Source organism: Saccharomyces paradoxus, chromosome XIV, assembly GCF_002079055.1.
Source record: "Saccharomyces paradoxus chromosome XIV, complete sequence".
In the NCBI taxonomy this organism is placed as follows: domain Eukaryota; kingdom Fungi; phylum Ascomycota; class Saccharomycetes; order Saccharomycetales; family Saccharomycetaceae; genus Saccharomyces; species Saccharomyces paradoxus.
In genome coordinates this window covers 663,978-688,422 of record NC_047500.1, presented here as the reverse complement: position 1 = coordinate 688,422, position 24,445 = coordinate 663,978, and the positions used below count along the sequence as shown (strand labels likewise).

General features: G+C 39.4%; 15 protein-coding genes across 15 annotated transcripts; 7 read left to right on the top strand and 8 right to left on the bottom strand.

Annotated features, from left to right (window-relative positions):
- Positions 1-7: 7 nt before the first annotated feature.
- On the bottom strand, positions 8-1,894 carry DBP6 (putative ATP-dependent RNA helicase DBP6; the record flags this gene model as incomplete). Its single annotated transcript, XM_033913080.1, has 1 exon — positions 8-1,894. One exon carries the CDS (start codon positions 1,892-1,894, stop codon positions 8-10), a length of 1,887 nt encoding a protein of 628 aa, XP_033768971.1.
- Positions 1,895-2,162: 268 nt separating this feature from the next.
- On the top strand, positions 2,163-2,438 carry RSM19 (mitochondrial 37S ribosomal protein uS19m; the record flags this gene model as incomplete). Its single annotated transcript, XM_033913079.1, has 1 exon — positions 2,163-2,438. The coding sequence occupies one exon, from the start codon at positions 2,163-2,165 to the stop codon at positions 2,436-2,438; it is 276 nt and encodes a 91-aa protein (XP_033768970.1).
- A 229-nt stretch (positions 2,439-2,667) lies between these two features.
- Positions 2,668-3,129, top strand: MRPS12 (mitochondrial 37S ribosomal protein uS12m; the record flags this gene model as incomplete). Its single annotated transcript, XM_033913078.1, has 1 exon — positions 2,668-3,129. The coding sequence occupies one exon, from the start codon at positions 2,668-2,670 to the stop codon at positions 3,127-3,129; it is 462 nt and encodes a 153-aa protein (XP_033768969.1).
- Positions 3,130-3,424: 295 nt separating this feature from the next.
- On the top strand, positions 3,425-4,453 carry ARC35 (Arc35p; the record flags this gene model as incomplete). The annotated part of the gene is made up of 1 exon (XM_033913077.1): positions 3,425-4,453. One exon carries the CDS (start codon positions 3,425-3,427, stop codon positions 4,451-4,453), a length of 1,029 nt encoding a protein of 342 aa, XP_033768968.1.
- A 156-nt stretch (positions 4,454-4,609) lies between these two features.
- EGO4 (Ego4p) lies at positions 4,610-4,906 on the bottom strand (the record flags this gene model as incomplete). The annotated part of the gene is made up of 1 exon (XM_033913076.1): positions 4,610-4,906. The coding sequence occupies one exon, from the start codon at positions 4,904-4,906 to the stop codon at positions 4,610-4,612; it is 297 nt and encodes a 98-aa protein (XP_033768967.1).
- Positions 4,907-6,171: 1,265 nt separating this feature from the next.
- SOL1 (Sol1p) lies at positions 6,172-7,137 on the bottom strand (the record flags this gene model as incomplete). Its single annotated transcript, XM_033913075.1, has 1 exon — positions 6,172-7,137. The coding sequence occupies one exon, from the start codon at positions 7,135-7,137 to the stop codon at positions 6,172-6,174; it is 966 nt and encodes a 321-aa protein (XP_033768966.1).
- A 311-nt stretch (positions 7,138-7,448) lies between these two features.
- On the bottom strand, positions 7,449-9,818 carry ABZ1 (4-amino-4-deoxychorismate synthase; the record flags this gene model as incomplete). Its single annotated transcript, XM_033913074.1, has 1 exon — positions 7,449-9,818. The coding sequence occupies one exon, from the start codon at positions 9,816-9,818 to the stop codon at positions 7,449-7,451; it is 2,370 nt and encodes a 789-aa protein (XP_033768965.1).
- Positions 9,819-9,989: 171 nt separating this feature from the next.
- Positions 9,990-10,211, top strand: HUB1 (ubiquitin-like protein HUB1; the record flags this gene model as incomplete). The annotated part of the gene is made up of 1 exon (XM_033913073.1): positions 9,990-10,211. One exon carries the CDS (start codon positions 9,990-9,992, stop codon positions 10,209-10,211), a length of 222 nt encoding a protein of 73 aa, XP_033768964.1.
- Positions 10,212-10,332: 121 nt separating this feature from the next.
- PPG1 (putative serine/threonine-protein kinase PPG1) lies at positions 10,333-11,439 on the bottom strand (the record flags this gene model as incomplete). Its single annotated transcript, XM_033913072.1, has 1 exon — positions 10,333-11,439. The coding sequence occupies one exon, from the start codon at positions 11,437-11,439 to the stop codon at positions 10,333-10,335; it is 1,107 nt and encodes a 368-aa protein (XP_033768963.1).
- A 572-nt stretch (positions 11,440-12,011) lies between these two features.
- Positions 12,012-16,751, top strand: SSK2 (mitogen-activated protein kinase kinase kinase SSK2; the record flags this gene model as incomplete). The annotated part of the gene is made up of 1 exon (XM_033913071.1): positions 12,012-16,751. The coding sequence occupies one exon, from the start codon at positions 12,012-12,014 to the stop codon at positions 16,749-16,751; it is 4,740 nt and encodes a 1,579-aa protein (XP_033768962.1).
- A 249-nt stretch (positions 16,752-17,000) lies between these two features.
- ALG12 (dolichyl-P-Man:Man(7)GlcNAc(2)-PP-dolichol alpha-1,6-mannosyltransferase) lies at positions 17,001-18,656 on the bottom strand (the record flags this gene model as incomplete). The annotated part of the gene is made up of 1 exon (XM_033913070.1): positions 17,001-18,656. One exon carries the CDS (start codon positions 18,654-18,656, stop codon positions 17,001-17,003), a length of 1,656 nt encoding a protein of 551 aa, XP_033768961.1.
- A 200-nt stretch (positions 18,657-18,856) lies between these two features.
- Positions 18,857-20,248, top strand: ZNG1 (GTP-dependent zinc transferase; the record flags this gene model as incomplete). Its single annotated transcript, XM_033913069.1, has 1 exon — positions 18,857-20,248. The coding sequence occupies one exon, from the start codon at positions 18,857-18,859 to the stop codon at positions 20,246-20,248; it is 1,392 nt and encodes a 463-aa protein (XP_033768960.1).
- Positions 20,249-20,342: 94 nt separating this feature from the next.
- Positions 20,343-21,269, bottom strand: CPR8 (peptidylprolyl isomerase family protein CPR8; the record flags this gene model as incomplete). The annotated part of the gene is made up of 1 exon (XM_033913068.1): positions 20,343-21,269. The coding sequence occupies one exon, from the start codon at positions 21,267-21,269 to the stop codon at positions 20,343-20,345; it is 927 nt and encodes a 308-aa protein (XP_033768959.1).
- A 295-nt stretch (positions 21,270-21,564) lies between these two features.
- BUD17 (putative pyridoxal kinase BUD17) lies at positions 21,565-22,518 on the bottom strand (the record flags this gene model as incomplete). The annotated part of the gene is made up of 1 exon (XM_033913067.1): positions 21,565-22,518. One exon carries the CDS (start codon positions 22,516-22,518, stop codon positions 21,565-21,567), a length of 954 nt encoding a protein of 317 aa, XP_033768958.1.
- A 233-nt stretch (positions 22,519-22,751) lies between these two features.
- SEC12 (Sar family guanine nucleotide exchange factor SEC12) lies at positions 22,752-24,167 on the top strand (the record flags this gene model as incomplete). The annotated part of the gene is made up of 1 exon (XM_033913066.1): positions 22,752-24,167. One exon carries the CDS (start codon positions 22,752-22,754, stop codon positions 24,165-24,167), a length of 1,416 nt encoding a protein of 471 aa, XP_033768957.1.
- Positions 24,168-24,445: the final 278 nt, after the last annotated feature.

The following is a 24,445-nucleotide window of genomic DNA, read 5'->3' as shown; positions in this document are numbered from 1 at the left end:
TGAGAGATTAAACTTGTGCGGTGTTATTGTGATAGTTTTTCAAACTTTCTAGAGACGAGGAATAGAGCTCAGAATCAGATTCCAGTAGGGCGAAATCAAGCTCTAGTGGCTTGACTGTCTTACCGTCTCTATCTAGATCTTTGTTTAAGTCATCGAAGAACGTTCTTTCACCCCTACCTACTAGTAAGTTATAAGCGGATCCAACTTCGTTAGCTCTTGCTGTTCTACCAACACGATGGACGTATTGTTGTGAAGACATTGGTGGGTCATAATTTATGACTTGGGTGATATCGTTAATATCGATACCACGGGACATGATGTCGGTGGTAATTAGAATGGTAATGCCTGCGTTTTCCGAATGGTGTGAGAAGTTTGCAACAATTTTTCTATTTTCTGACTTGGAGTTGTTCGAATTGACAGAATTAATGCTCATCTCCAAATTTTGAAGGTTTTTTAACATGTTCGATTGTGAGCGAGATTCACAGATAAGTTGTAATAGTTTACTCAATCTGATAGACGATTCGTTTGATTTAACGAAAATCAAAATCTTTGCGGCAGTGGGTGAATGTGTGATGAATTGGCATACTGAATACAACAAGATCAATGGCTTGTAAACACTTTTCGCCGTGGGAATATTGATGTTAAATTCATCCAATTTGTTAGGTAGCTGGTACAATTTATCGGTTTGCTTCAAGAATAGCTTTGGTTTGTAAAGGTTTAAACCATTTAACTTTTCTGTATTGGTAGTTAATGTTGCACTAAAGATCATTTTAATTACGTTCCCTGGAAATGTATCTAATTTATCTGTTTTTAAATGGGACATTAGTTTTGGACACCAGCCCTGAAAGGATTGGTTCAAAAGACGATCAGCTTCATCAATAATCAAAAATTTTAGGTTCTTCAAGTTTATCGATTTCATATTTAGATGATCTACTAACCTACCGGGAGTAGTGATTAAGATATCAGGTTCCAAATTTAATAATTTTTTATGTTCATCCTTTAAGGAATTTTCTAATTTGGAAATGCTCACAATGAGCGACGTCCCTTGAGTTAGCTTTGTCAACGTCGTGTAAACTTGATTGATCAGTAGTTTTGTGGGGACGATAATTAGACAACGCAGTCTGTTGATTTGCCTCTTGAACAGCGTTTGAACAATAGGAATGGAGTAGGCCAAAGTTTTACCTGAGCCAGTAGCCGCATTTACAAGAATATCACCGATTCTTCTGGTAAAGTTTCTCTTAGATATGCTCAAAGTGAAGTTCAATACTGGTAATATGGAGTCCAGGATGATTGATTGAATAGGAAAAGTGTTTATAGAGAAATTCTTGCAAATATTCTGTAATAGTTTTGCTTCCAGTTCATTTCCGTAATCAGAGAACGGCTTGATCAAGAAATTATCATAATATATCTTCTCAGTGTTTAACCAACCCGTAGATTTGAACTGTAATGAATTTCTATTTAAGTTCATTGGGTTTTTGACGAATTCTGGTTGAGGAATTTGTTCCAGTTGGTGTGTTGAAGCTGTGTAATCCTCGAGCCTTTCGTCTTCATTGTTCCCGGCAATATCAGAAACATTCAGCTTATCTTGCAATGATACTGTTTGCTTGAATCTCGATAGCACTGTGCTATGGGTACTTGGTTTACTCTCTTTCCCTTCTGCCTCACTAGAATCTTCTTCATCAGCCCCATACTCTATTTGCATACGGTCCTCATCTTCTTCTGAACTACTGGAGCTCTCATTAGAATCTTGGCGAAAGTCATCGTCTTCATCATCAGATCCAGTAGCTTGCCTCTTTAAAGGCACAATGGCCCCAGGAGTAGGCCTGATGGTTTCTTCGGGTGTGCTAGCAGCAGGAGTATTCAATTGACTAGGGTCAAATCTCGATGCAAACATTGTCACTACTGGTTATCCAATGATATAGATGTTCTGAATCAAGTTTATCTCATCGCCAGTTATGCCTTCTACCTTATACAAATCTTCAATAATTTTTCAAATTTTAAGCATCACCCGGGATAAACCTTTACATCATTATTCACGTTGAAGGCCGAGCAATGAAATGGCAATTGAAAGCGTCTAGGAAGGATCCAACCATGATTAAAATAATGAGGTCCATTGCAAGAGCAGTACAGCATCAGCAGAAGCAGCCTCCACAAAAAATAAGATGCAACCGGCAGCTAGACTGTTATCGCGGTCGGTATGGAAAGGCCCCAACATCGTGCCACTACCCATAAGGGAAGCCATGACCAAGGGCACCCCAATAAGAACAAATGCAAGGGCCGCTACCATCCTGCCCCAATTCGTGGGACTCAAGTTTCAAATACATAACGGTAAGGAGTATGTGCCTATCGAGATATCTGAAGATATGGTGGGCCACAAACTGGGCGAGTTTGCACCCACCAGGAAGCGTTTCAGCTATACCCAGACCAAGAATAAATGAGGAGATCTGGTGCGCATAAATGTTGAGATTAATTGTCGTGTAAATAGAATCAGTCCAGACCCAAGCTATATATATATATATATCTACAGAGCAATAACAATAATATTATTATAAGCATTTAGGTCTTACCCGAGCGGCTAGACGGTTTGGGGAAGAAAAAATGCATATAACCAGGGAAAAGGCAGAGAATTAGCAGCTAAACCGGAACTAAGGCAGGCCAACAAGAGCCATGTTGTCGAGATTTATGTCCAACACATGGTGTGCACCCTGGAGACAGGCGCAGAGATTGTTTTCTTCCACTACCACAATGCAAGCGACATTGAATCAGATTAAAAGAGGCTCCGGGCCTCCAAGACGCAAGAAGATAACCACGGCGCCACAACTGGACCAGTGTCCCCAGCGGAAGGGTGTGGTATTACGTGTAATGGTTCTAAAACCCAAGAAGCCCAATTCTGCGCAAAGAAAGGCGTGCAGGGTCCGTTTGACCAACGGGAACGTGGTGTCGGCATATATCCCGGGTGAGGGCCACGATGCTCAAGAGCATTCGATTGTATATGTGAGAGGTGGGCGTTGTCAGGATTTGCCCGGTGTAAAGTACCATGTTATCAGAGGTGCTGGTGACCTGAGCGGCGTGGTAAATAGAATTTCTTCGAGGTCGAAATACGGAGCCAAGAAGCCAAGTAAATCGTGATGTGCAGTACGCATAAGTTTTCCACCAGCTTCGGACTATTCTTCCTAATATTTCACTGCATACAACCTTCTGTAAATAGCAACGCCAATATATATATATTTGTATGTACAGTATACGCAATCATTACCTTGGTATAATTAGTGTATTTGGCATATTTTGCTCGTATAAAGCGATGTGTGTTTCCTAACGCTTATATTGACAAGAAATACCATAAGCATAGGGGCTAACTATCGTTCAAAGGAACCAGTGAAGATACAAAATTAGCAATCTTCTTGTCTCAAAACGGTGATCCGCAATGCTACACTTACAACCACAGAACCTTCTCATCCAAAAGACGCTGAATGAAGCGATAGAGGCACTCCACAAGGATTCGCCGTTGACCATGGATAGAATCGTTTCCGATTTCGACTATACCACCTATCACATTTCGAACTCTGCCGAAGATAAGTCCATCCTGTTATTGAGTGTCAAGACTAAAGCTTGGGTGAGCGTCTCTGAGTGCCAATTGGACGGTTCCTTGACTTTGGTGAAGTTTCTGGCCGATCACTACTCCTCTTTGGGGGGGGTGACCATCCCAGGTCAAGTGGAGCCTGGTTATGACTACACTCTTCAGGTCACGTTGAGCGAATTAACTCAAGACTCAATTTTACAATTGTCTGTGTTGAAGACCATTATATTGAGTTTCCCCTTCGAATTAGCCATTACGAAGTTTATTGAATTGAGCCAGCAACAACCAGCGCCTGTCGAAGCAGAAATTACCGGCGGCGAGGTCGCTGCCAATGGAGACAACACTTTGTTCACAATCAAGTATCGTGACGAGGAAAACATCTTTATCAAACCTTCCAATGACAGAGTGACCATTATTTTTGAAACTATTTTCCAAGACGAAACAGATAAAATTTTTGGTAAGGTCTTCTTACAAGAATTCGTGGACGCACGTAAGAGAAACCGTCAAATCCAGTCAGCTCCACAAGTTCTATACTCACATGAACCACCTTTGGAGTTGAAAAGACTATACCAACCACCCAAAGTTGCAGAGCAAAGTAGAAGATTCATCACATTTGTTCTTTTCCCACGTCATTTTCAGACAAAAGAGTTGCAATTCCATTCAATTTGCCAGTTAACATTGTTCAGAAACTACTTTCATTACCATATAAAGTGCTCCAAGGCCTACATGCACTCCAGAATGAGATTCAGAGTGGACTCGTTCATCAAAGTCTTGAATAGAGCTAAGGTGGATGAGGATGATGAAAACGATGAATTAAGTGCAGAAGCCAGACAACAGGCAAGAAGAACATTTACTGGTAGGAAGATTGTCTACTAAAAAAAAGATTAAATAACTACGTAAGAATCCGTAAAAGGGTTACAATTAAAAAAGAAACATTTCAAAAATAATTAAGTCGTTATATGATTATACGTAAAAAAAAGTGAGATACAATAAAACTACTGTCATCATTATTAACATTAAGTTCTCTCAGAGCTAATTGGTGATTCCTACAGGAGGAACAACGCCCTCTCTGTTTTTGTTCTTTGGAGTAAAGTATACGATGAAATGGCCAGCTTTCTTGAAGGCATGACCTATATATTCAGCATCTTCGTAAACGGAGTAGCCCAGCCTACCTAATTCAGCATTTGATTTCCTGATTATTTCTGCAATTGGTGACTTTTCGATGACTTTTGCTACACCAGATGTATCCAGCAAATTGTAATTTTCATCGAATGTTAATGAACCTACTGCTCTTGGCAACACTTCAGTGATTGGAATACTTGATTTCATGATATTATGATATTTGTTATCTTTTTTTGGTTTGGTATGATGTAAGGAAAACCTTTGTTTGGTTTTTTTACGCAAGATAAGGTACAAGATCTACAAATAATTTTTCTCACAATAGAACACTGTGTCTCTTATTTATACCCCTATGCTGTCTCTACATTTCCCTTCGAGCTGACCTCCTTCCCAGGTTCGTCTATGTAAAGAAGATGTCCAAAATGAAGGAGTGCACATAACGTTGGCGGGATTATAGAAAATACCTTACTGTATGTAAGCAATTTCCGCTTGACATAGCTTCCAGAATGCACAGCTGACTAGTAGGGGGCGGCCAAAGTGTATCAGCAGGGGGTTAGCAACCTGGCTATTAGTCTTTTAATTTTAATCTCGAAGCTTCCGGGGTAAGGGGCAGCCAAGCAAAGCGGAAAGAATCTGGGGAATAAACAACAAACAATGCCGAAATGAATGAATCAGCGACATAAAGTCACTCAAGGGGAAAATGACAGTCTTGTCAACAAGAACAAAAACTTTTGTGTTGAGGGACGATGTGGTGTGACACGCCGAATATAAAAAATGGGAGAAGCGAATTACTATTCTGGGAAAGTGTAACAACCGCATGGCTCAGTGTATTTTGTGATTATTGCCGTATGTTGTCCTAGCAAGATGAGAAACTGTTCCTGGGATCCCACTAAAGCTTGCTTGTTTTGCAACCGCTTGCCCTTTTACTTTTTCTATATGTAGAGTTAAGGTTTTTATATCCGTTGTATTCTACCACCGCTATGTATACTGAATCATGCTTGTGTGGATAGTGTACGCACAAGATCAATAATGTCATATGGATAAGGTACTCTTGCAAACTGGTTCTTCGTGAAATTCTGTAATTAACATTTTGTTGCAATCTCTCACTTCGTTGAATAGGGACCAACAAAAATCTCCTTAAAAGAGGAGAAAACTTAAATGTGTGCCACCATTTTAGAAAGATACATATCAAAAATGGAAATATCCACTATGATTCTTTATTGATTTTTTTTTCTCTTAAGGGTTATTGTATATATTATATATGTTGTATGTTATATATGCACACTACGTTACTAGAATGACCTGTTTTATATAAAGTGACTTCTTGAGAAAATTCAAAAATATAAGGAGATTTATTGCGATTACTAAAGGGAAGGGTGGGGATAGAAAGAGCTAAAAAAGGAAAATGGTTAAATTATAGTATTGTCATTAGTTGTCATTATCATCAAAAAGAAAAGAACCCAAAACCTAAACACCTACTCAGTTAAATTTTCATCGTCGTAAAACTTGTATTTCTTCTTAATTACAAAGACATCTTTTAAAGCATCGTCGTCCACAAACCATGAAACACGACCGGCGGCGCCCTCATTGACGATACTGCTAGGCAACCCCTTTTCTGGTCTTTCCATTATGGTCTTAATTACGGGCGCCTTTGTGGCGCCTTCTACAACAAAGGTGACTCTATGAGAGTGACAAATAACTGGGATAGTCAGCGAAATTCTATTCGAAGGTCCACTAGGTGCATTTTCCACAGGTATGACCCATGCCAAGTTTTCACGTAGATTCTCTTGAAAATTGGGGAATAATGAGGCTATGTGACCGTCCGGAGCACAGCCAAGCAGGAACAGATCAAACATCGGTAGCTTCACAGAATCTCTACCGGCAAATCCTTTAATTAGGATTTTCTCATAATTATCCGCACATTCTTGAGGGTCATTAATCAACGACTCGTCAATGTGATAAATTTTCGGAGTTCCATACTTCTCTGTATCTATCAAATCGAATATTTTTCTCTTAGCTAGACCATAGTTGCTCTCACTGGAGGTAAAGGGCACCAGTCTTTCATCGGCAAAGTAAATATCCCATTTACCCCATTGAACGTCGTCTCTTTTCAATAATCCTTCATGCAACACTTGGATTAACGAGCCACCGGACAACGCAATCTTGAAGCGCCTTTCCTTCTCCTTTTTCAATTTCTTAGTGGCGCCATCTTCGCTACCACCACGGCTGGAGGCATTACTCCTTACAGAATTTACTCTCTCCATTGTTTTAGATTCTGTGCTTCCGTTTCCGTTCAGACTCGTCCCGGACATCTGTGAAGATCTTGAGACTCTACCCTTCTTAAGGGCTGAGTTTTGAGCGTGAATAACATGATCAGCAACTGCTTCAGCTACTCCTGCAAATTCATGGAATGCAAACACTTTGGGAACGGTTGTTGTCATCTTACAATTTTTCCAATTACAAATCTATTTTCTCAGGCTTCTTTTATGTACTAGAATGTTTTAATATCTATTATCTTATGTCTTCAAAGAGTTCTTCTCCGTTAAGCATACACTATAATCTATTGATAAGTAATTTGAAAGGAAAGTCTTCCCTACATGACCATGCTTTAACTTTTTTTCCAATATCCTTTTTCCAGGGTTTTCCACGGCACAAAACGTCATTTTCCTAAAGCGAAAATTTTAGCATCGTACGAATTTAGTATATCGTTCTGAAAAAAGTGTTTGTATACACATCTAATAATAACAAGTATCTACATGAAAATTTGTAAGTTGCTCTCCAACTTGGTGTACATCTCCTCTAGTTCCCCATCCAGTGTGCTTAGAACTGTTATGGCTCCCCCTGCGCCCAACTGCCAGCTGGCTCCGCCGTTGTAGGAATACATACATCTAATGTTAACAGACCAATCTCCGTTGGAATTCACAGACCAGTATCCTGTGACCCCACTATAAACACCACGCGCTCCGTCATTGACATGCTTATTTAGTTTACTTTCTATCTTGTCCTGCAATAACTGCACAGTAATCTTCTTGGGTGCTCCCGTCATAGATCCTGGAGGAAGCGAATGTTTAAGAACATCCATGCCTGAGTATCTCGTCTTCTTGCTGGCAGAGGTTAGTCCGTGTGCCTTTACGACGCTAACAAGTTGGTAGACGGTGGCATATTCTTCCACGGACATGAACTCCTCCACCCTAACATCAGGAACCAACTCATAAAGGTCATTTCGGATTAAGTCCAAAATCATTAAATTCTCGCCGAATTCTTTTGGTGTTTTCAAAATCTGTGTAGCTTTGGCCAAGTTCATTTGGGGCCCTTTCTTCACAGTTCCCTTAATGGGACGCAGCTCGCATGTGTCTGCATCCCATTTCAAAAATCTTTCGGGAGAGGTACTTAAGAAGCATAAAACTGGAGGTGTTTCATCTTGGCGGGGAATAATGTCGTTGAATTCAAAAAAACTTGAAAATGGGGCAGGATTTCTTTGCACCAAAGTCTGGAAAATCCTCCAGGGCTCTATCACCGCAGATGGTACAACTTTGGTTTGCGTTGTGAGGCACATTTCATATGAGTCACCCTTATGCATATAATCCTGACATTTCTCAAATGCATTTGCATAGTCAAGTTTATCGGGCATCGTTATAATGAAGTCTACCTCCTCCGGTAAATATTTTGGCCAGGACAAAGTTTGCCTAACATCCTCCTTATTCACAAAACCGTCTATCAATGATTGTTCTAAGGCCGATGAAAATGTATTATTCAGAGAAATACAATAAAGCTTTCCTTGCTTGTGATTAATGACTATACTGTTGTTGATAAAAACTAGTTTGGCATCTGGAACAAGCGAATTATCATCATCGTTACAACGGCTACAAGAAATGTACTGTCCTATTTCGTAACCCAAAATGCCAACGAGGCCTCCAATAAATGGTATTTCTTTGTGATTATCGATTATTTTATTTTCCATAAATTCTCCTAAAGTAATCCAAAATTGAGATTTATCTTCATTTATTACGGTGAGGGAGCCAGGCAAGTCCGAATCTTGACCATCTAGACACTTTTTCAACAAAGTGTAACTAACTTCTTTATCTTGCCAACTATGGACTGTAGTCTTTTTGATAGCTCCATAGTGAGTGAAAACTTGGGATGCGGAATTTGGCAAAGCAATGATGGACCACTCGCCTCTATTTTCGCTAATAACTGAAGATGACATGACAAATTTTGGTTCCCCAATGATATCGCAAATTTCGAATGTCAATTTCGGGTCTTTAGAGATCTCGAACTGCTTCACATACGTCACGTCCTCGCTCTTTGGATACTCCTCTTTTACCTTGTATATGGGATCTCTATCAATAGTTCTATCCAATCGGGATAGGATGTCGGAAGACTTCCCATTAAGATTCTTGTTTTCCCATCTTCCTGTCTTCACGTTGTTTATAAAACTCAACTTAAGAAAGTTACTGACCAACAGCCCCCCCAATTCCGAACAACATGACTCCGGGTGGTACTGTACGCCAAACCATGGCTTATTTTTAGTTTGAGCACTCATCAAAAGAACGCCGTTCTCATCTTCAGTCGAGCACAAGGGCAAAAGGTTTTCAATGCCTTCGGCATTGACGTGCAATGAATGGTACCTCGTAGATTTGAACGTATCGGGATAGCCACTAAAAAGGCCACACGTTTTGGCTGCATCGTTTAAGTGCATTTCATACACTTGCCCATGCTTGATAGTATTTAACTCACTAACAACAGCACCTTGCGCCAAGCACATTGCTTGGAATCCAAGACATATACCCAATATTGGAACATCATCTAAATTTCCATCGGCATTTTCGAAAAGTTCAGATATTATGCCCATATCTTGTGCACCATTGTTAGGATTCCCAGGCCCTGGGCCAACAACAATAGCATCAAAGAGCGGCAAAAGCGGTAGTAATTGGCCCATAGACTGGAACGTATCACTATGTATCGTTGTCACGTGCACGGCGTTGACTTCTGGTGAGATGTTAGTTTGTTGCTCAATTAGCCTCACCACATTGTAGGTGAACGAATCGTAAGAGTCGATGAAAAGGACATGATAATGTTGTTGTCGCTGTTGCTGTTTTACGTCGATTGTATCGGACAGCATTCCTTCGTCCCCCTTGTGAAATCTCGAGAGGTCATCGTATTAAGTTTTGCGGGATCCTTGCTTGTTTTTATATATTCGCGGTTTTGGGTTTGAGAGAGATGAGGAGGGAGAATAAAAGATTAAGAAAGGAGAGGGGTGGCAAAGCTTAGACTGTAAGTAGGTACTCCGAGAATGATTGAAGTGGTCGTGAATGACCGATTGGGAAAAAAAGTCAGGGTGAAGTGCCTTGGTGAAGATAGCGTAGGCGATTTCAAGAAAGTATTGTCCTTACAAATTGGCACTCAACCAAATAAAATTGTGTTACAGAAGGGTGGAAGTGTTTTGAAGGACCACATCTCTTTGGAAGATTATGAGGTGCATGATCAGACAAATTTGGAGTTGTATTACCTGTAGAAAATGCGCTTTTTTTTTGATCTAAATACACAATACATACATTTGCAACCGAGAGAGATAGAATATGTAGAAATAATAAGGTGCCCTTGTCTCTATAATGCGTTTCTATTGTTTAGCTTAGCTATAAGAAGTAATCAACGTGTCTATTAGAAGCTGATCTGGCTTGGTATACATCTGAAAACATGTACATTTCAGGGTCTGCGGAGCCATCGGTGGAAGCAGAGTCGTCTTCGAAATAATCAGCAATTAATTTCCTGTTGACTACCGGATTAGAGATGATGTCTTCTGAGGAATTGTCGTTAAGGCTGTTTTCTTTCAGCAGTTTATTTTCAGGAGCCTCCTCGAAGACGTTGAAGTAGAATTGATCTTTACTATATAGCTCCAAAATAGATGCTTTATTGCCGCATCGATAGCAATAGTTTGGCGCTGACCACACAGTAGTAACCAATCCGTCGAAGTATATTTGATAACCTTCATTACACAACTGATGGGCCCTGTATATTCTGTTCATATCATTCATACGCAGGAATTTCTCCACCACACTTCTACCGAAAGTGTAACCTGCTCCACGAGGGGACACTTGGAAATGTTGTCCAGAATTATCTGGATGATCTAATGTAGGATTATTGTTTTCCTCCGGGTCGGACCAAACCAGGTCTGCCATGGCACCATCATGTGGGATTTCTCGAAATCTATCAATTATCTTGATCTGATCTATGGTTTGAACATTGGGTGATAACCCACCGTGAACACAAAAAATTTCGCCGTCGATAATACAGCATAGCACTAGGTAGTCAAAGATATCAGTTAAATATTGCCAAACTCTTGAATTACCACCGTACTTGTTCAGACACTCCGTGTAGAACCCATAGCTCTGTGTGATTTGACGGGACTCGTGGTTTCCCCTCAATAGATGAATTCTACTAGGATATCGAAGCTTAAGAACAATTAATAACATGATTGTTTCCACGCTGTACAACCCTCTATCTACGTAGTCGCCCAAGAACAGATAGTTCGTGTCAGGAACAGGCCCACCTATCTGGAAGATCTCCAGCATGTCGTGAAACTGTCCATGCATATCCCCAACTACCGTGACAGGGGTCTGAATATGAATCACATTTGACTCCTTCACTAGCATCTCCTTCAACTTAAAGCAGAGTGCCCTTACAGTCACTTCAGGAAGCAACTGGGCTTTGTATAGTCTTTCCAAACATTCGTCCAATTCCATCTCTACCGAGTCAATTCTCTAATCAAAAATAAAAGTACGCGGGGGGATACAACAGCAATGAACAGCACTTGATAATCAGCCACGACGTGTTCCAAACTACCTGCAACTCGCTGAAAATACCGCTTTTTATGGTCTGAAACAGTGAGTATTTTAGCGATTTGCATTAATCATTACTGCTCCATCACCCGGGAAACTGGTGCCACTTTTCGGGCGTTTCTTTGTATGGAAGAATTAATTAATCTAGAGGGCGATAAAGGTGGGTAAACAGAGATGGAAAGAAGCCAATTCTGCAGATTAGAAGAGGTTAGAAGATTATCGTTGTTGCTGTACTAGTGTAATAGTACCTTGAAGAGCAGTACTGTTAAAGAACAGCTAAGAACGGGTATTGTCGAAACGATTTACTGGTTTACAAAGGAATCGCAAAGAAAAAAAAGGTTCAAACATATTTGTCAACCTCTGTGTGAGCTCCGTTTTTCTCTCAAGTTACTATTGAGCAGTTTCAAGTACAAATAGTCTGCCATTAATAAAAAAGAAGGAAAGCTCCTGCGGAAGCTATTTTACTGGCACAAATAATGTCGCATTCAGACTACTTCAATTATAAGCCTTATGGCGAGTCCTCAGAAAAGCCTAGCAGTTCGAAAAAGAGGCAGTCGTCATCATCATCTTCTTCTAGGCTAAGGTCTGAAAGTTTGGGGCGAAATTCCAATACTACGCAAGCTCGAGTAGCGTCATCGCCCATCAGCCCAGGGCTGCATTCTACCCAGTACTTCAGGTCGCCAAATGCTGTTTATAGCCCTGGAGAGTCTCCATTAAATACAGTACAGCTATTTAATCGTCTTCCAGGAATACCTCAAGGCCAATTTTTTCATCAAAATGCCATCTCTGGGTCTTCCAGCTCATCGGCAAGATCGAGTAGACGACCCTCCAATATTGGTCTTCCTCTGCCAAAAAACCCTCAGCAGTCTTTACCCAAACTGTCTACCCAACCCGTTCCTGTACATAAAAAAGTTGAGGCAAGTAAAACGGAAAGCGAGATTATCAAGAAGCCTCCCCCCATGAATAGTAACCAAGATCCATTATTGACTACCCCCACGTTGGTGATATCACCAGAATTAGCTTCGCTAAATACAACGAATACATCAATTATGTCAACGCCACAAAACATATCGAACCAAACCTCGAACAAACATATTCCTACCAGATCGCAACCAAATGCGTCAGCAAGCTCCTCCACTTTGCAAGATATTGTCACAACAAATAGCTCGCAACGGTCTGTAGCTCACCATGGTGGAAGCACAACGAGCCTCCGAACATACAAAAAGCAATATGTATTGAACGAACAACTATATTTGAGGAAAATGAGAAACCGTGCTAACGATGATTATTACACAAGAGGTATAGTCGCATCATCCAACTTTGAAGATGACGAAGAAAATTACAGTAACAAAGGTGAAGATGAGTTAGAACTAGAAATGGACGATCTTTTAAAGGTGGAGGGTGACGATAAAGATAACGACTTCAATTTTGGCTATAATTTTATCACGTCAAACTCAAAAAATAATGAAAACGTAGTCTCGATGAGTTTAAATTATTTAAAAGGCAAATTAGATTGGTTGAGGGATATGAACAATGATCAACCGCGCGAAATAGAAGATGAGGAATGGCATTCCATCCTGGGAAGCGAAGATTTGCTGTCAAAATTGTTACAGAATCCTATGGTGAACAACCGTTTTGAATGGCAAACAATGTTATCTAAGGTACTAAAGGGTGATATTGTGAGAAATGAAAAAACAAAGATCGCTAATCAAGGGAAAGGCCCTGGTTTTAATACGCAGTTTTCAGATGACATTTGGATTGAGTTGAAGGCATGGATGAATGGGAGGACCGTAGAAGACCAGAACAAATCTCTAAGAATCTTCAGAGATTCCACTGATTCTGTATTTCAAGAAATTATGGCCTTTAAACTGGAAGATAATATGAGCGCCGACGAGGCTGCGGAGACTATCAAATCATTAGTGGACAAATATTATAGAGTTTTAAATTTATGGCCTAACATCAAAAGAATGCACAGTGAAAAACCTATCACCAAAACGGAAGCATTTAGGAATCGAATAGATACTTTGAATAGTTGGCTTAATTTCAAATTCAACTTCGATACTAATATTGCATACTTGAAAAAATGGATAATAGGCAATAAAGACCTAGAGAGCACTACCGAGTTGGATAACAGCAACGTGAATCTGGATGATCCAGCTGTGTTCGCCACTAATTGTAAACGTTTTGCCGAACAAATTATAAAGGAAAAGGATATTGAACTAATATTCCAGAAGAAAATATTTTTTCCGTTAGCGCCGTGGATTTTGAAGGCCAAATTTTTCTTCTTAAAATACCAAAAAACGTGGAATGAATTGAATTTATCTTATTTAGACCAAGATCTGGAATTTTTATTAATGTTTCCAATGCGTTTAGTAAAAGATATAATACTGATTCGCCTATCTTATGCCAAGAAAATACAGAATCCAACACTGATGATGATTGATCAAATGATGGACGATTTCAGCACTTATATCAAATTAGCGGTCCAGATGAAATTCACTGTTGCTTCTTATTGTAATGACTGGTTTTTCAAAGTGAAAATCGATCCCGAATTTGATCATACTGTTGTCGAGGGATTGGAATATTTTTTTTCTATTTTGGAACTAAGAATATTATATAGCGGCAAGAACTCATTTAAGACTTCTAAAGAACCCGATCTGCTACTAAAATACTGGGAGATGTTTAGAAACGTCGGCTATTATATTGATGATGCTGGCGAACTGATTGCCGCAGAGTTTACTAAATTGACACTTAGGTTGGTTCACAGATTGCATGCTTACCTTTTAAGGCAGCAAAACACCCCGCCAAAATTAGAGGATGAAGCTGCTGCCGAAAAATGGCTGGTACAAATATTTGAAATACTTGGATCCATGAAAAGAAAACTCAATAGATTCACCAATATTTTAACAAAGGCATTCCAAAATTTTGTTCGATATAAGATAGAAGATCATAACTATGTGCTAAGGCAGCTGAAAGAAACAGGCCACTTTCTTATATATACGGGGGGCTACCTAGAACAAAATGGTACTTATTTGATTGGTAGCCCAGAACTACTGGGCTGTAAAGATGATGATATTTTGAGAATCATTAAAAATTCAGATATCGGTTGTGATTTAGTGCCTAAGCTAGAAATTAACAACAGTCTGACAATTTATAATGCTTTAGATGATAATTGGAACTCGAACTCATCACTAGGCTCAGATATCTCAAATGATGGTACCCCATTTTATTATATCAAAAATGATTTGACTACTCAGCCTAGATCTTACAACGGTAATAGGGTTAACCGTGAACCAGATTTTGAAAATAGCAAGAGCACAGAGGAGGAGATTTATGAACTAGAAACAAGGTTGAACTCTCTTGGTTACGTATTGGTATTAACTCCACAAGAACCATTGCTTTGGGAAGGTGAGATGTATAACCTGTCCGATAACAAAATCATAAAACCAGAGGATCTGAACCTGAAAGTGATCCCCAATTCAATAGATTTAATGTGCCAAGGATCCAGTTATGCTTTAGAATACCAATGTGATAGATTCCAACAAATTGCCGGCAGCTCGGTTTCTTTTTTGGAAAAAAAATCTTCTTCAGAAACGGTTAAAAACAACTTACAAAGGATAAATAAGGCATACTTCAGATGCACGTATAGTGTTCTGAAAAATTATACGAAAATTATGACCACATTCAAAAAGGTAAGCCCTGTTAATGATTTATTAAATAATATTTTCCTTTTTGGGAGGGATTTTGGTCTGAACTTTTTGAGAATCAATATTGCCAACAATGAAAAAAGATCTATAATCATACTTTTAATGATGCGGTTAAGTATCGGATGGCTAAAGTTCCTAGCTGAAGATTGTGATCCGACAGACCAAAGGGTATTTAGGTGGTGTGTCACCTCAATGGAGTTCGCGATGCATATGGTCAGTGGTTGGAACATATTAGCTCTTGATGAATGTCAATTCTCTTCTTTAAAGCAAAAAATTTCAGAATGTATGTCATTACTTATTTCTCATTTTGATATAATAGGCGCACGTTCCATGGAAGTCGAAAAAATTAATCAACAGGCTAGATCAAATCTTGATTTGGAAGATGTGTTTGATGATGATATGATGCTACAAGTGAATTCTGAGTTCCGAGTACAAAGTATAATGGAATTGGAGGAAAGAATAAAGCGAAATCCCCATCAAACTGGTAAAGTAATCGATGATAGTGACAAGGGTAACAAGTATCTTGTTTCTTTGGCATCTTCTATATCGAACGTTTCTATGAGATGGCAAAAGAGGAATTTTATTGGTGGTGGTACTTTTGGAAGGGTGTATTCCGCTGTCGATTTGGATAATGGTGAGATTTTAGCAGTCAAGGAAATTAATATTCAAGACAGCAAAGCAATGCAAAAAATTTTCCCCTTAATCAAGGAAGAAATGAGTGTCTTAGAGATATTGAACCACCCAAATATAGTTTCATACTATGGTGTTGAAGTTCATCGTGATAAGGTCAACATCTTTATGGAATATTGTGAAGGCGGTTCTTTAGCAGCTCTTTTGGAGCATGGTCGTATTGAAGACGAAATGGTCACTCAAGTCTATACTTTACAATTACTAGAAGGACTTGCATATTTGCATGAATCTGGAATTGTTCATCGTGATGTTAAACCCGAAAACATCCTACTAGATTTTAATGGTGTTATTAAGTATGTTGATTTTGGCGCTGCTAAAAAAATTGCTAATAATGGAACTAGATTGGCAAGTATGAACAAAATAGAAAATACAGATGGTGAACACGAAGACGACACCCACGTTGCTGATTCAAAGGCAGTGAAAAATAACGAAAATGGTCTATTAGATATGATGGGAACACCTATGTACATGGCTCCAGAATCCATCACTGGATCTACCACCAAGGGCAAACTTGGAGCAGATGACGTTTGGTCATTAGGCTGCGTTGTATTAGAAATGATCACTGGTAGACGACCATGGGCTAACTTAGACAATGAATGGGCTATCATGTATCATGTTGCTGCTGGACATACCCCACAGTTTCCTACTAAGGATGAAGTATCGTCCGCTGGTATGAAATTTTTGGAAAGATGTCTTATTCAAAATCCCTCCAAGAGAGCCAGTGCAGTTGAGCTGTTGATGGACCCTTGGATTGTACAAATTAGAGAAATAGCCTTTGGCGACGATTCTTCCTCTACAGATACTGAAGAAAGAGAGTGAATAAGTTAAAAAGGTTTGTTGTATTATATATAATCACGTTGTTATAAATCGAAATAGAATGTAGTGGGGAAGAGTATATAATCTTAATGCAAGGATAGAAGATTAATGATAGCATTTTTATAATAGTTGTGATTTTGAGAACAAAAATTTATAAAGGTAAAGTACGAAAATAAAAAAATTGAAGTCTGTGGAGGTGAACTATTGAAAAAAGCTTTCCTATATATAACTCGAATCACCGCTGGTTGAAATTCAATCAACTCTTTCATTTTGTTTGATCCTCCTATAGGTGAAAAAGACGTCGCTCTTCACAATCGAATTGGTGGTCAATTCCTTCAAAAAAACAGCAGGTGTCTTGTCGAAAATGATCTGTTTGAGCAGAGACAAAACGTTAACTCTTTCCTGGAAAACAAAGGTGGTAATGTATGTTGGGTCAAATCCGGTGAACATTTTTGTTGTGCCAATCAGTTCCCAACGATCGGCAGTCTTGTTTCCGAATGGTAACTGAGCGGCAGTTGGTTCATGAGTAATCAAGAAATCGAAGGAAGGCCACATTTCCTGCAGCAAAGTGACATTTTCAGTCTTATCGTATCTGACACCATATACATCGTGGTTCAGTTCACCAAATAAAGTGACACCAGTCATACAAGGAGGTATGCTAACATGGACAGTAACATTTGTGATATTTTTTTCCACAATCATGTCATTAAAAGAAGTTAAGGCTTCACCACCTGGATAATTCATTCTTGATATATACAAGAATGCCATTGAAATGAGAAAAGAGGTCATTACAGACAAGGGCAATATGGTCAAACATAACACATTGGTAACCTTCTTTATTTTCATATTTTCCCATAGATGCGCGGCTCCTGTGGCACCTAGCAACAGGATAGATGGGACAGCGTAGATGATGAATCTCCATTCTTTGTGAGGTTGGAAGGATAAAACGATAATGTGGAAAAGGGAAGCTAGTGAAACAATCTTTAATTTTGTAGGGGCTAATTTATAGCCGAAGTAGTTCAATAATAAAACAGTTGGCGGCATAAACATCATTCTCAAGTAATGTGTGAAATAAGCAGTAGGTGGCTCAACACCCCACTTGGAAGCATAACCCGCAACGACGTTGAACAAGAAGCCATCTACCTCAGGTAGACACCATTCCTTCCAGAAATATGAATCAACGGTAATACTGATGGCGGAACCAAGTCCTAAACCAAAGATGCCAAATTTGATGGCATCGAATAATGTGACCTTCTTAAAGATGACACTAAATAAGGCAATACCAGCGCTTAGAGCTGATACTTCTAGCCTGAACACAATTGCAACGAGTGCTGATAGGAAAATAGCTGCATTATAATGACCCAATAAAACCCACCCCAATGCGACGTTGGTTAGAGGCAGAGTCATGATAAAATTGGGCAGAGTTCTAGTGCTGTAGAACATCAGATGGAAACTGCTAATTAAAAACAAAATGAACCACGAACCAACGCTATCGTAAATATATATATCCTTGCCTTCATTTTCTTCCTTTTTCTTTCTAGTGATTTTATCAAAGGTATCTTGCAAACAATTTTTTAAATAAATGAAAGAAAGCCCATTAGTGAGGCCAATAATGGCTCTAACAATCAATTGAACATCTATAGAGGTGGGCCTGGAAGCTTGAATTAAAGAACTGAAGTAAAGATAAGGTCTGGAAAGCATCGCAATAATCACAGCACCAACAAATGTTCTAGGGACCACACCAGGAAATTTCAAGTGATCATATTGGGAAATATCAAATACGCTGTAGGTTAAAATGTCATGAATGGCTTGGATATTAAAACTCTCTTCCACTTTGGTGAATGGTGCCTGGATTAGATGAAAGGAAATCACGGCCAACAGCACTGTATCGAGAACGGACCAACGCATCATCAACTGAGTTATTATCTAATGTCTTTTATTGGACTCTTTCCACTATGCTAATGGTTAAATATCTCACTTCCTGTTATTAAATTCCTTGCGTTATAAACTGTGAAGTGCCACGACATTAAATGCCGGCTAGTAAAGGTCGTTCATTTTTAAGGGCCGAATTTTTCATTTTCATTTTTTTTTTTGACTACTGAAATAAAATGTATATTTTTGATTATTATGGAATATTAAATGTTCAATGCGATTATGAGCAGGAGAATATCCTTTCCATTGAGGAATTTTCAACGTCGGGAAGTGGGAGAATGTCTGCGTTGAGAAACATCAGGTTCAATGAGGAAGAAGATGGTGAACTGCCCTGCCTCGTAACAGGCGAAGAAAATAATCTAGAAGAAATTTTGGAAAATGTTTCGTATGATGGCGGAAATATTGTTAGTGATGCCAAAGTAGAGAGAGTAAACAAGCAAGTGGAGAATATTTCTGCAGGCGCAACAGATTTACGCGAGAAGAAACGTATTCCTGTGAGCATTATTACCGGCTATCTAGGATCAGGTAAATCGACGTTACTGGAAAAAATTGCATTAAAAGGTGCGGATAAAAAAATTGCTGTAATTTTAAATGAATTCGGAGATTCTAGTGAAATCGAAAAAGCTATGACTATCAAAAATGGTTCGAGCAGCTACCAAGAATGGCTGGATTTGGGGAACGGGTGTTTGTGCTGTTCATTGAAAAATATAGGTGTTAAAGCCATCGAAGATATGGTGGAACGTTCACCTGGCAAGATCGATTATATTCTTTTAGAGACCTCTGGTATTGCAGATCCTGCTCCTATTGCGAAAATGTTCTGGCAGGATGAAGGATTGAATAGTAGCGTTTACATTGATGGGATCATCACGGTTTTGGATTGTGAACACATACTAAAATGCCTAGATGACATTTCTGTTGATGCCCACTGGCATGGTGACAAAGTTGGTTTGGAGGGAAATCTGACCATTGCGCACTTCCAATTAGCCATGGCTGATCGAATCATAATGAACAAGTACGATACTATCGAGCATTCGCCCGAAATGGTCAATCATTTAAAAGAAAGAGTCCGGGAAGTAAATTCCATTGCACCGATGTTCTTCACCAAGTATAGCGATATTCCGATCGATAATTTGCTAGATATTCATGCATACGACAGTATACGAATATCCGACATCTTGGATAATAACACCGGAAATGGGACAATCCATGATCATCGGATGGGCACAATAATGCTTACTTTCAGATCATTAAAAAACGAAGAAGAATATAACGAGAAATTTATTAAGAAATTCTTGCAGCCTTTATTGTGGAAGAATTTTGGGGCCATGACAGTGCTGGGAGAGCGTTCCCAAGATGATGGGCATGATTGGGAGGTGCAAAGAACGAAAGGTCTGATACTTATTGAAGGTGAAAATCCTATTGCCCGTGTAATCCAGGGTGTCCGCGATACATACGATGTCTTTCCAGGCGAATATGACGGATCCAATAAGGAGTGTAAAATTGTGTTAATTGGGAAGTACCTAGAAAAGGATTCCATAGAGGAACTATTACACAATACATTGGAATAATGGTTAGCATGATGAAGATGGGGTAAATTATATATGTTTATACGTATGTATATGATTCAAAATGAATGAATATTGAGCAAAGGGACGAAACGTTTCAGTCCTCTCTAATAGAAACTATTTTAGACGACGATCTGCTGAATATCCTTTTCCTGTACTTGGCTAAAACGTAGAAAAGCAACAATATGGTAATACCAAACATAACCTTCGGTAAAGGATGGTGAAGCTGATTGTATTTCACATCTTCCAACTTCCTTTGATTACTCGGGTATAGATAATTCTTCAAGGTGATACCTTTCTCCAAATCGCCGTTTTGATAATCTTGAAGTCTTTGAAGATACTGTTCGTGGGCTTTCTTTGCATCTTGAAACTTGTTTTCATTGGATGAAATGTAGGCTATTGTCATTGGTTGATCTGGCTTACCATTTTCGTCAGTTTTCACATTGGCTAGTTTATCCATTAAATCTTTTAATCCGGATGTAACTTGGCCAAATACAATATTTCCACCTCCAGGAGCCGTGTCACTAGTTCCAATTATAAACTTGAGTCCCGCATCATCCTTAATCATGGAAACCCTGCCTGGCCTATCGTGAATCAAACCATGGTTTTCTTTAAAGAGAGAAGCTAAGACCCCCGTTTCTTCACCAGAGGAGGAAGGAACAGGACCACCTTCTATAGCCCCATTCGATAGAATCTTATCAAAATCACGCTCCGAAGGGACAATATGATCAGGAGGAATGCGATCTTTCATACTATCAGCATACTGGCAAAAATTCATTACTGTCTTAGGCACCATGGTCCCGTATAAGTCTATCGTTATTAAATGAGCCGCAACTTCGGAATGTTCAGGTTCTGTGAACATGATTAAAATATTTACGGTATGCGTAGCAGGAGGGTTTGGTGCGTATTTTTTGCTTAGATCTAAGGAGTCTGAAGAAGCCCTTTTGTTATCCACAGGTAATGGCAAAGCCATTATGCAAGTAAACATGAATGCAACATAAATATAAAGAAAAAGGCTCTTCATTGGGAACCGGTGTATAAGAATTGCAATAGCTCTTTCAATTGCTCTTTCTGAATATGAATGGTCTTTTTTATTTACCTACTTCAGTACTTGATTCTTTATACTTTCTATATTTTTCTACATTTTTTAATTTTTTTTTTTCTCCCATCATGTTGAAAGACCCAAAGAAGGATCGATTTTCTCCAAAGGGACGTGTTGCGTGCCTAAAGTTTCCAAATCAGGAATGTATTTTCCTATTTAGGCAGGTTCCTGCAGCAGCCGCATCCCAATGAGGAAGGAGTATATCGCTTCGTGAGAGTTATATTTTAATGGTTTCTGGCTTGCCCATCGAGGGTACAGGATCTTGCTTTAGGATGTCTCTGCACTGAATCAGCTTCAAATCTTTGATTTTTATAGCAGAGTCTTGTGGGTCCTGACCAGCTACGTTTAAATCATACGTTTTTTGTAGGATGCTTGTGACGAGCCACAATACTTGACCTAAGGATGCACTTAATGGCAGCTGGTTACGACCGTGGCCGTTTAGCAACGAGTCGGTAAGCATGGCGCTGATCAGATCGCCACTTCCGCTAAATGTTGCGTTGATCTTGGGGATTTTGTAGAGGAATATTTCGTCACTGACCGAGGAATCAAACCCTGCTACTACGTACGTGTTATCGCTCAGGAATTCAGATAGTTCCAGGCTGGTGACGACTACTCGAGTCACTCTAGGGTACTTCCTATGAAATAGTTCAAATGCACGCTTAGCATTGTCTAAGGTACGGATTGGCATCCCCACCAGTAGTTCCATTTCGAACTGGTTTGGTGTGGCTAAAAAAATTTTGAAGTTTTGTAAAATGTCTTGGTACACTGCGACACATTCTTCGTCCACGTACAGCCTTCCATTGTCACCCAGCACAGGATCTAATACCCACTTGACGTTTTCGTCCTCTTCACACAATTGACCCACTATTCCTGCTACTTTCTGCAGGGCTTGAACATTGGGCAGATAGCCACTGAGTACGGCATCATATTTGATGCCGAGAGCCCCGACCAACCCCTTCTCTACAATGTCTACCAGTTCATCGGTGCTGCACTTGAACCCCGTAAAGTGGGCGTACCCTGGGTGATTGGAAAACTGAACTGTGTTCAGTACGTCCACGTCCCAACCTCTGTACTGAAGTGGGAACGTAGCGGCCTTGTTTCCCACGTAGCCATGTATGACGTGTGATTGGATGGAAAGCACCCTCTTTGTCTTGTGTAATGTACTGGTCATTGGTACCACCTCACACCGACATGTATACAGGCTTCTATTACGTCAGATGATCTCTTGAAGTTTACTTATCATCTTTATTTTTGAATGCTAATGCCTATTGTGTAAGAATGAGGGAAAAAGAAAAGTTGAAAAAAAAAAATCCAAAAAATTCAAAAACGTGTACAGAAACCCAATAGGATACGCTATAGAAATAGGAGTATATAACAAGACTCAAGCAATATAATCGAGCCACTATGAAGTTCGTGACAGCTAGTTACAACGTCGGGTATCCTGCTTATGGTGCCAAATTTTTGAATAACGATACATTGCTTGTGGCAGGCGGTGGAGGCGAAGGAAACAATGGGATACCAAACAAGCTGACGACCTTATGCGTGGATCCTACTAAAGAGAATGAGAAGGAACAGTTTCATATATTGAGCGAGTTTGCATTGGAAGATAATGATGACTCTCCGACTGCAATTGATGCTTCTAAGGGTATTGTTTTGGTAGGCTGCAATGAAAGCAGCACCAAGATTGCCCAAGGTAAAGGTAATAAGCACTTGAGAAAATTTAAATATGATAAAGTGACTGATCAGTTGGAGTTTGTCACTAGTGTGGACTTTGATGCATCCACTAATGCAGATGACTACACAAAGCTGGTGTATATTTCACGGGAGGGTACCGTTGCAGCTATCGCATCATCTAAAGTGCCTGCCATAATGAGAATCATTGACCCAAGCGATTTGACTGAAAAGTTTGAGATTGAAACTAGGGGCGAGGTAAAAGATTTACATTTTTCCACCGATGGTAAAGTTGTTGCTTATATTACCGGTTCTAGCTTGGAAGTGATTTCGACGGTTACTGGGAGTTGCATTGCTAGGAAGACGGATTTTGATAAGAATTGGAGCTTATCCAAAATAAATTTCATAGCTGATGATACGGTGTTGATAGCAGCCTCTTTAAAAAAGGGAAAAGGTATCGTGCTGACCAAAATAAGCATCAAATCAGGAAACACTTCTGTATTAAAATTCAAACAAGTGACAAACAAATTCAAAGGGATCACTTCCATGGATGTCGATATGAAGGGCGAATTGGCGGTATTGGCAAGTAACGATAATTCTATTGCTCTCGTAAAACTAAAAGACCTGTCAATATCTAAAATATTTAAACATGCTCATAGTTTTGCCATCACCGAAGTCGCTATATCTCCGGACTCTACATATGTGGCGAGTGTGTCCGCAGCCAATACTATTCACATAATAAAACTACCGTTCAACTACGCCAACTACACTTCAATCAAGCAAAAAATTTCCAAATTTTTCACTAACTTCATCCTTATTGTGTTGCTTTCTTACATTTTACAGTTCTCTTATAAGCACAATTTGCATTCCACGCTTTTAAGTTACGCGAAGGACAATTTTCTAGTTAAGAGAGATACCATCTCTTCACCCTACCTAATTGATGAAGACTTACATCAAACTACTTTGTTTGGCAACCACGGTACAAGAACGTCTGTATCCATCACAGATTCCATAAGAGTACACGACGTGCATGAGACAGGTCTTGTGAATGGGACTGAAGGCCTCCATACTGAAAGTAACCTCATCAATACTGAAGCGGCAGAGTTTGAGATCACCAACGCAACTTTTCGAGGAAGAGATGATGCTTGAGCTTAAGAAAAAATTACGTGTATGAAATTAATCTTTTCGAGGTAGTAATAATGAAGCAGCGAAAACGAAGATTGTGACGACACTAAAGGTATAGAAAATGAGAAAAAAAAAAAAAACTCAATGCTATTGATGATAGAGATTTATCAGATAAATTAGGAGTGAAGTATTTATACGTCGCTGTATATGTGTGTTGGAAGAGTACAATAAGAAGAACGGTTAGTCCCTATGATCTGTGACAAATGTGAAAAAAATACTACGCAAGGCTTTATATTATGTTC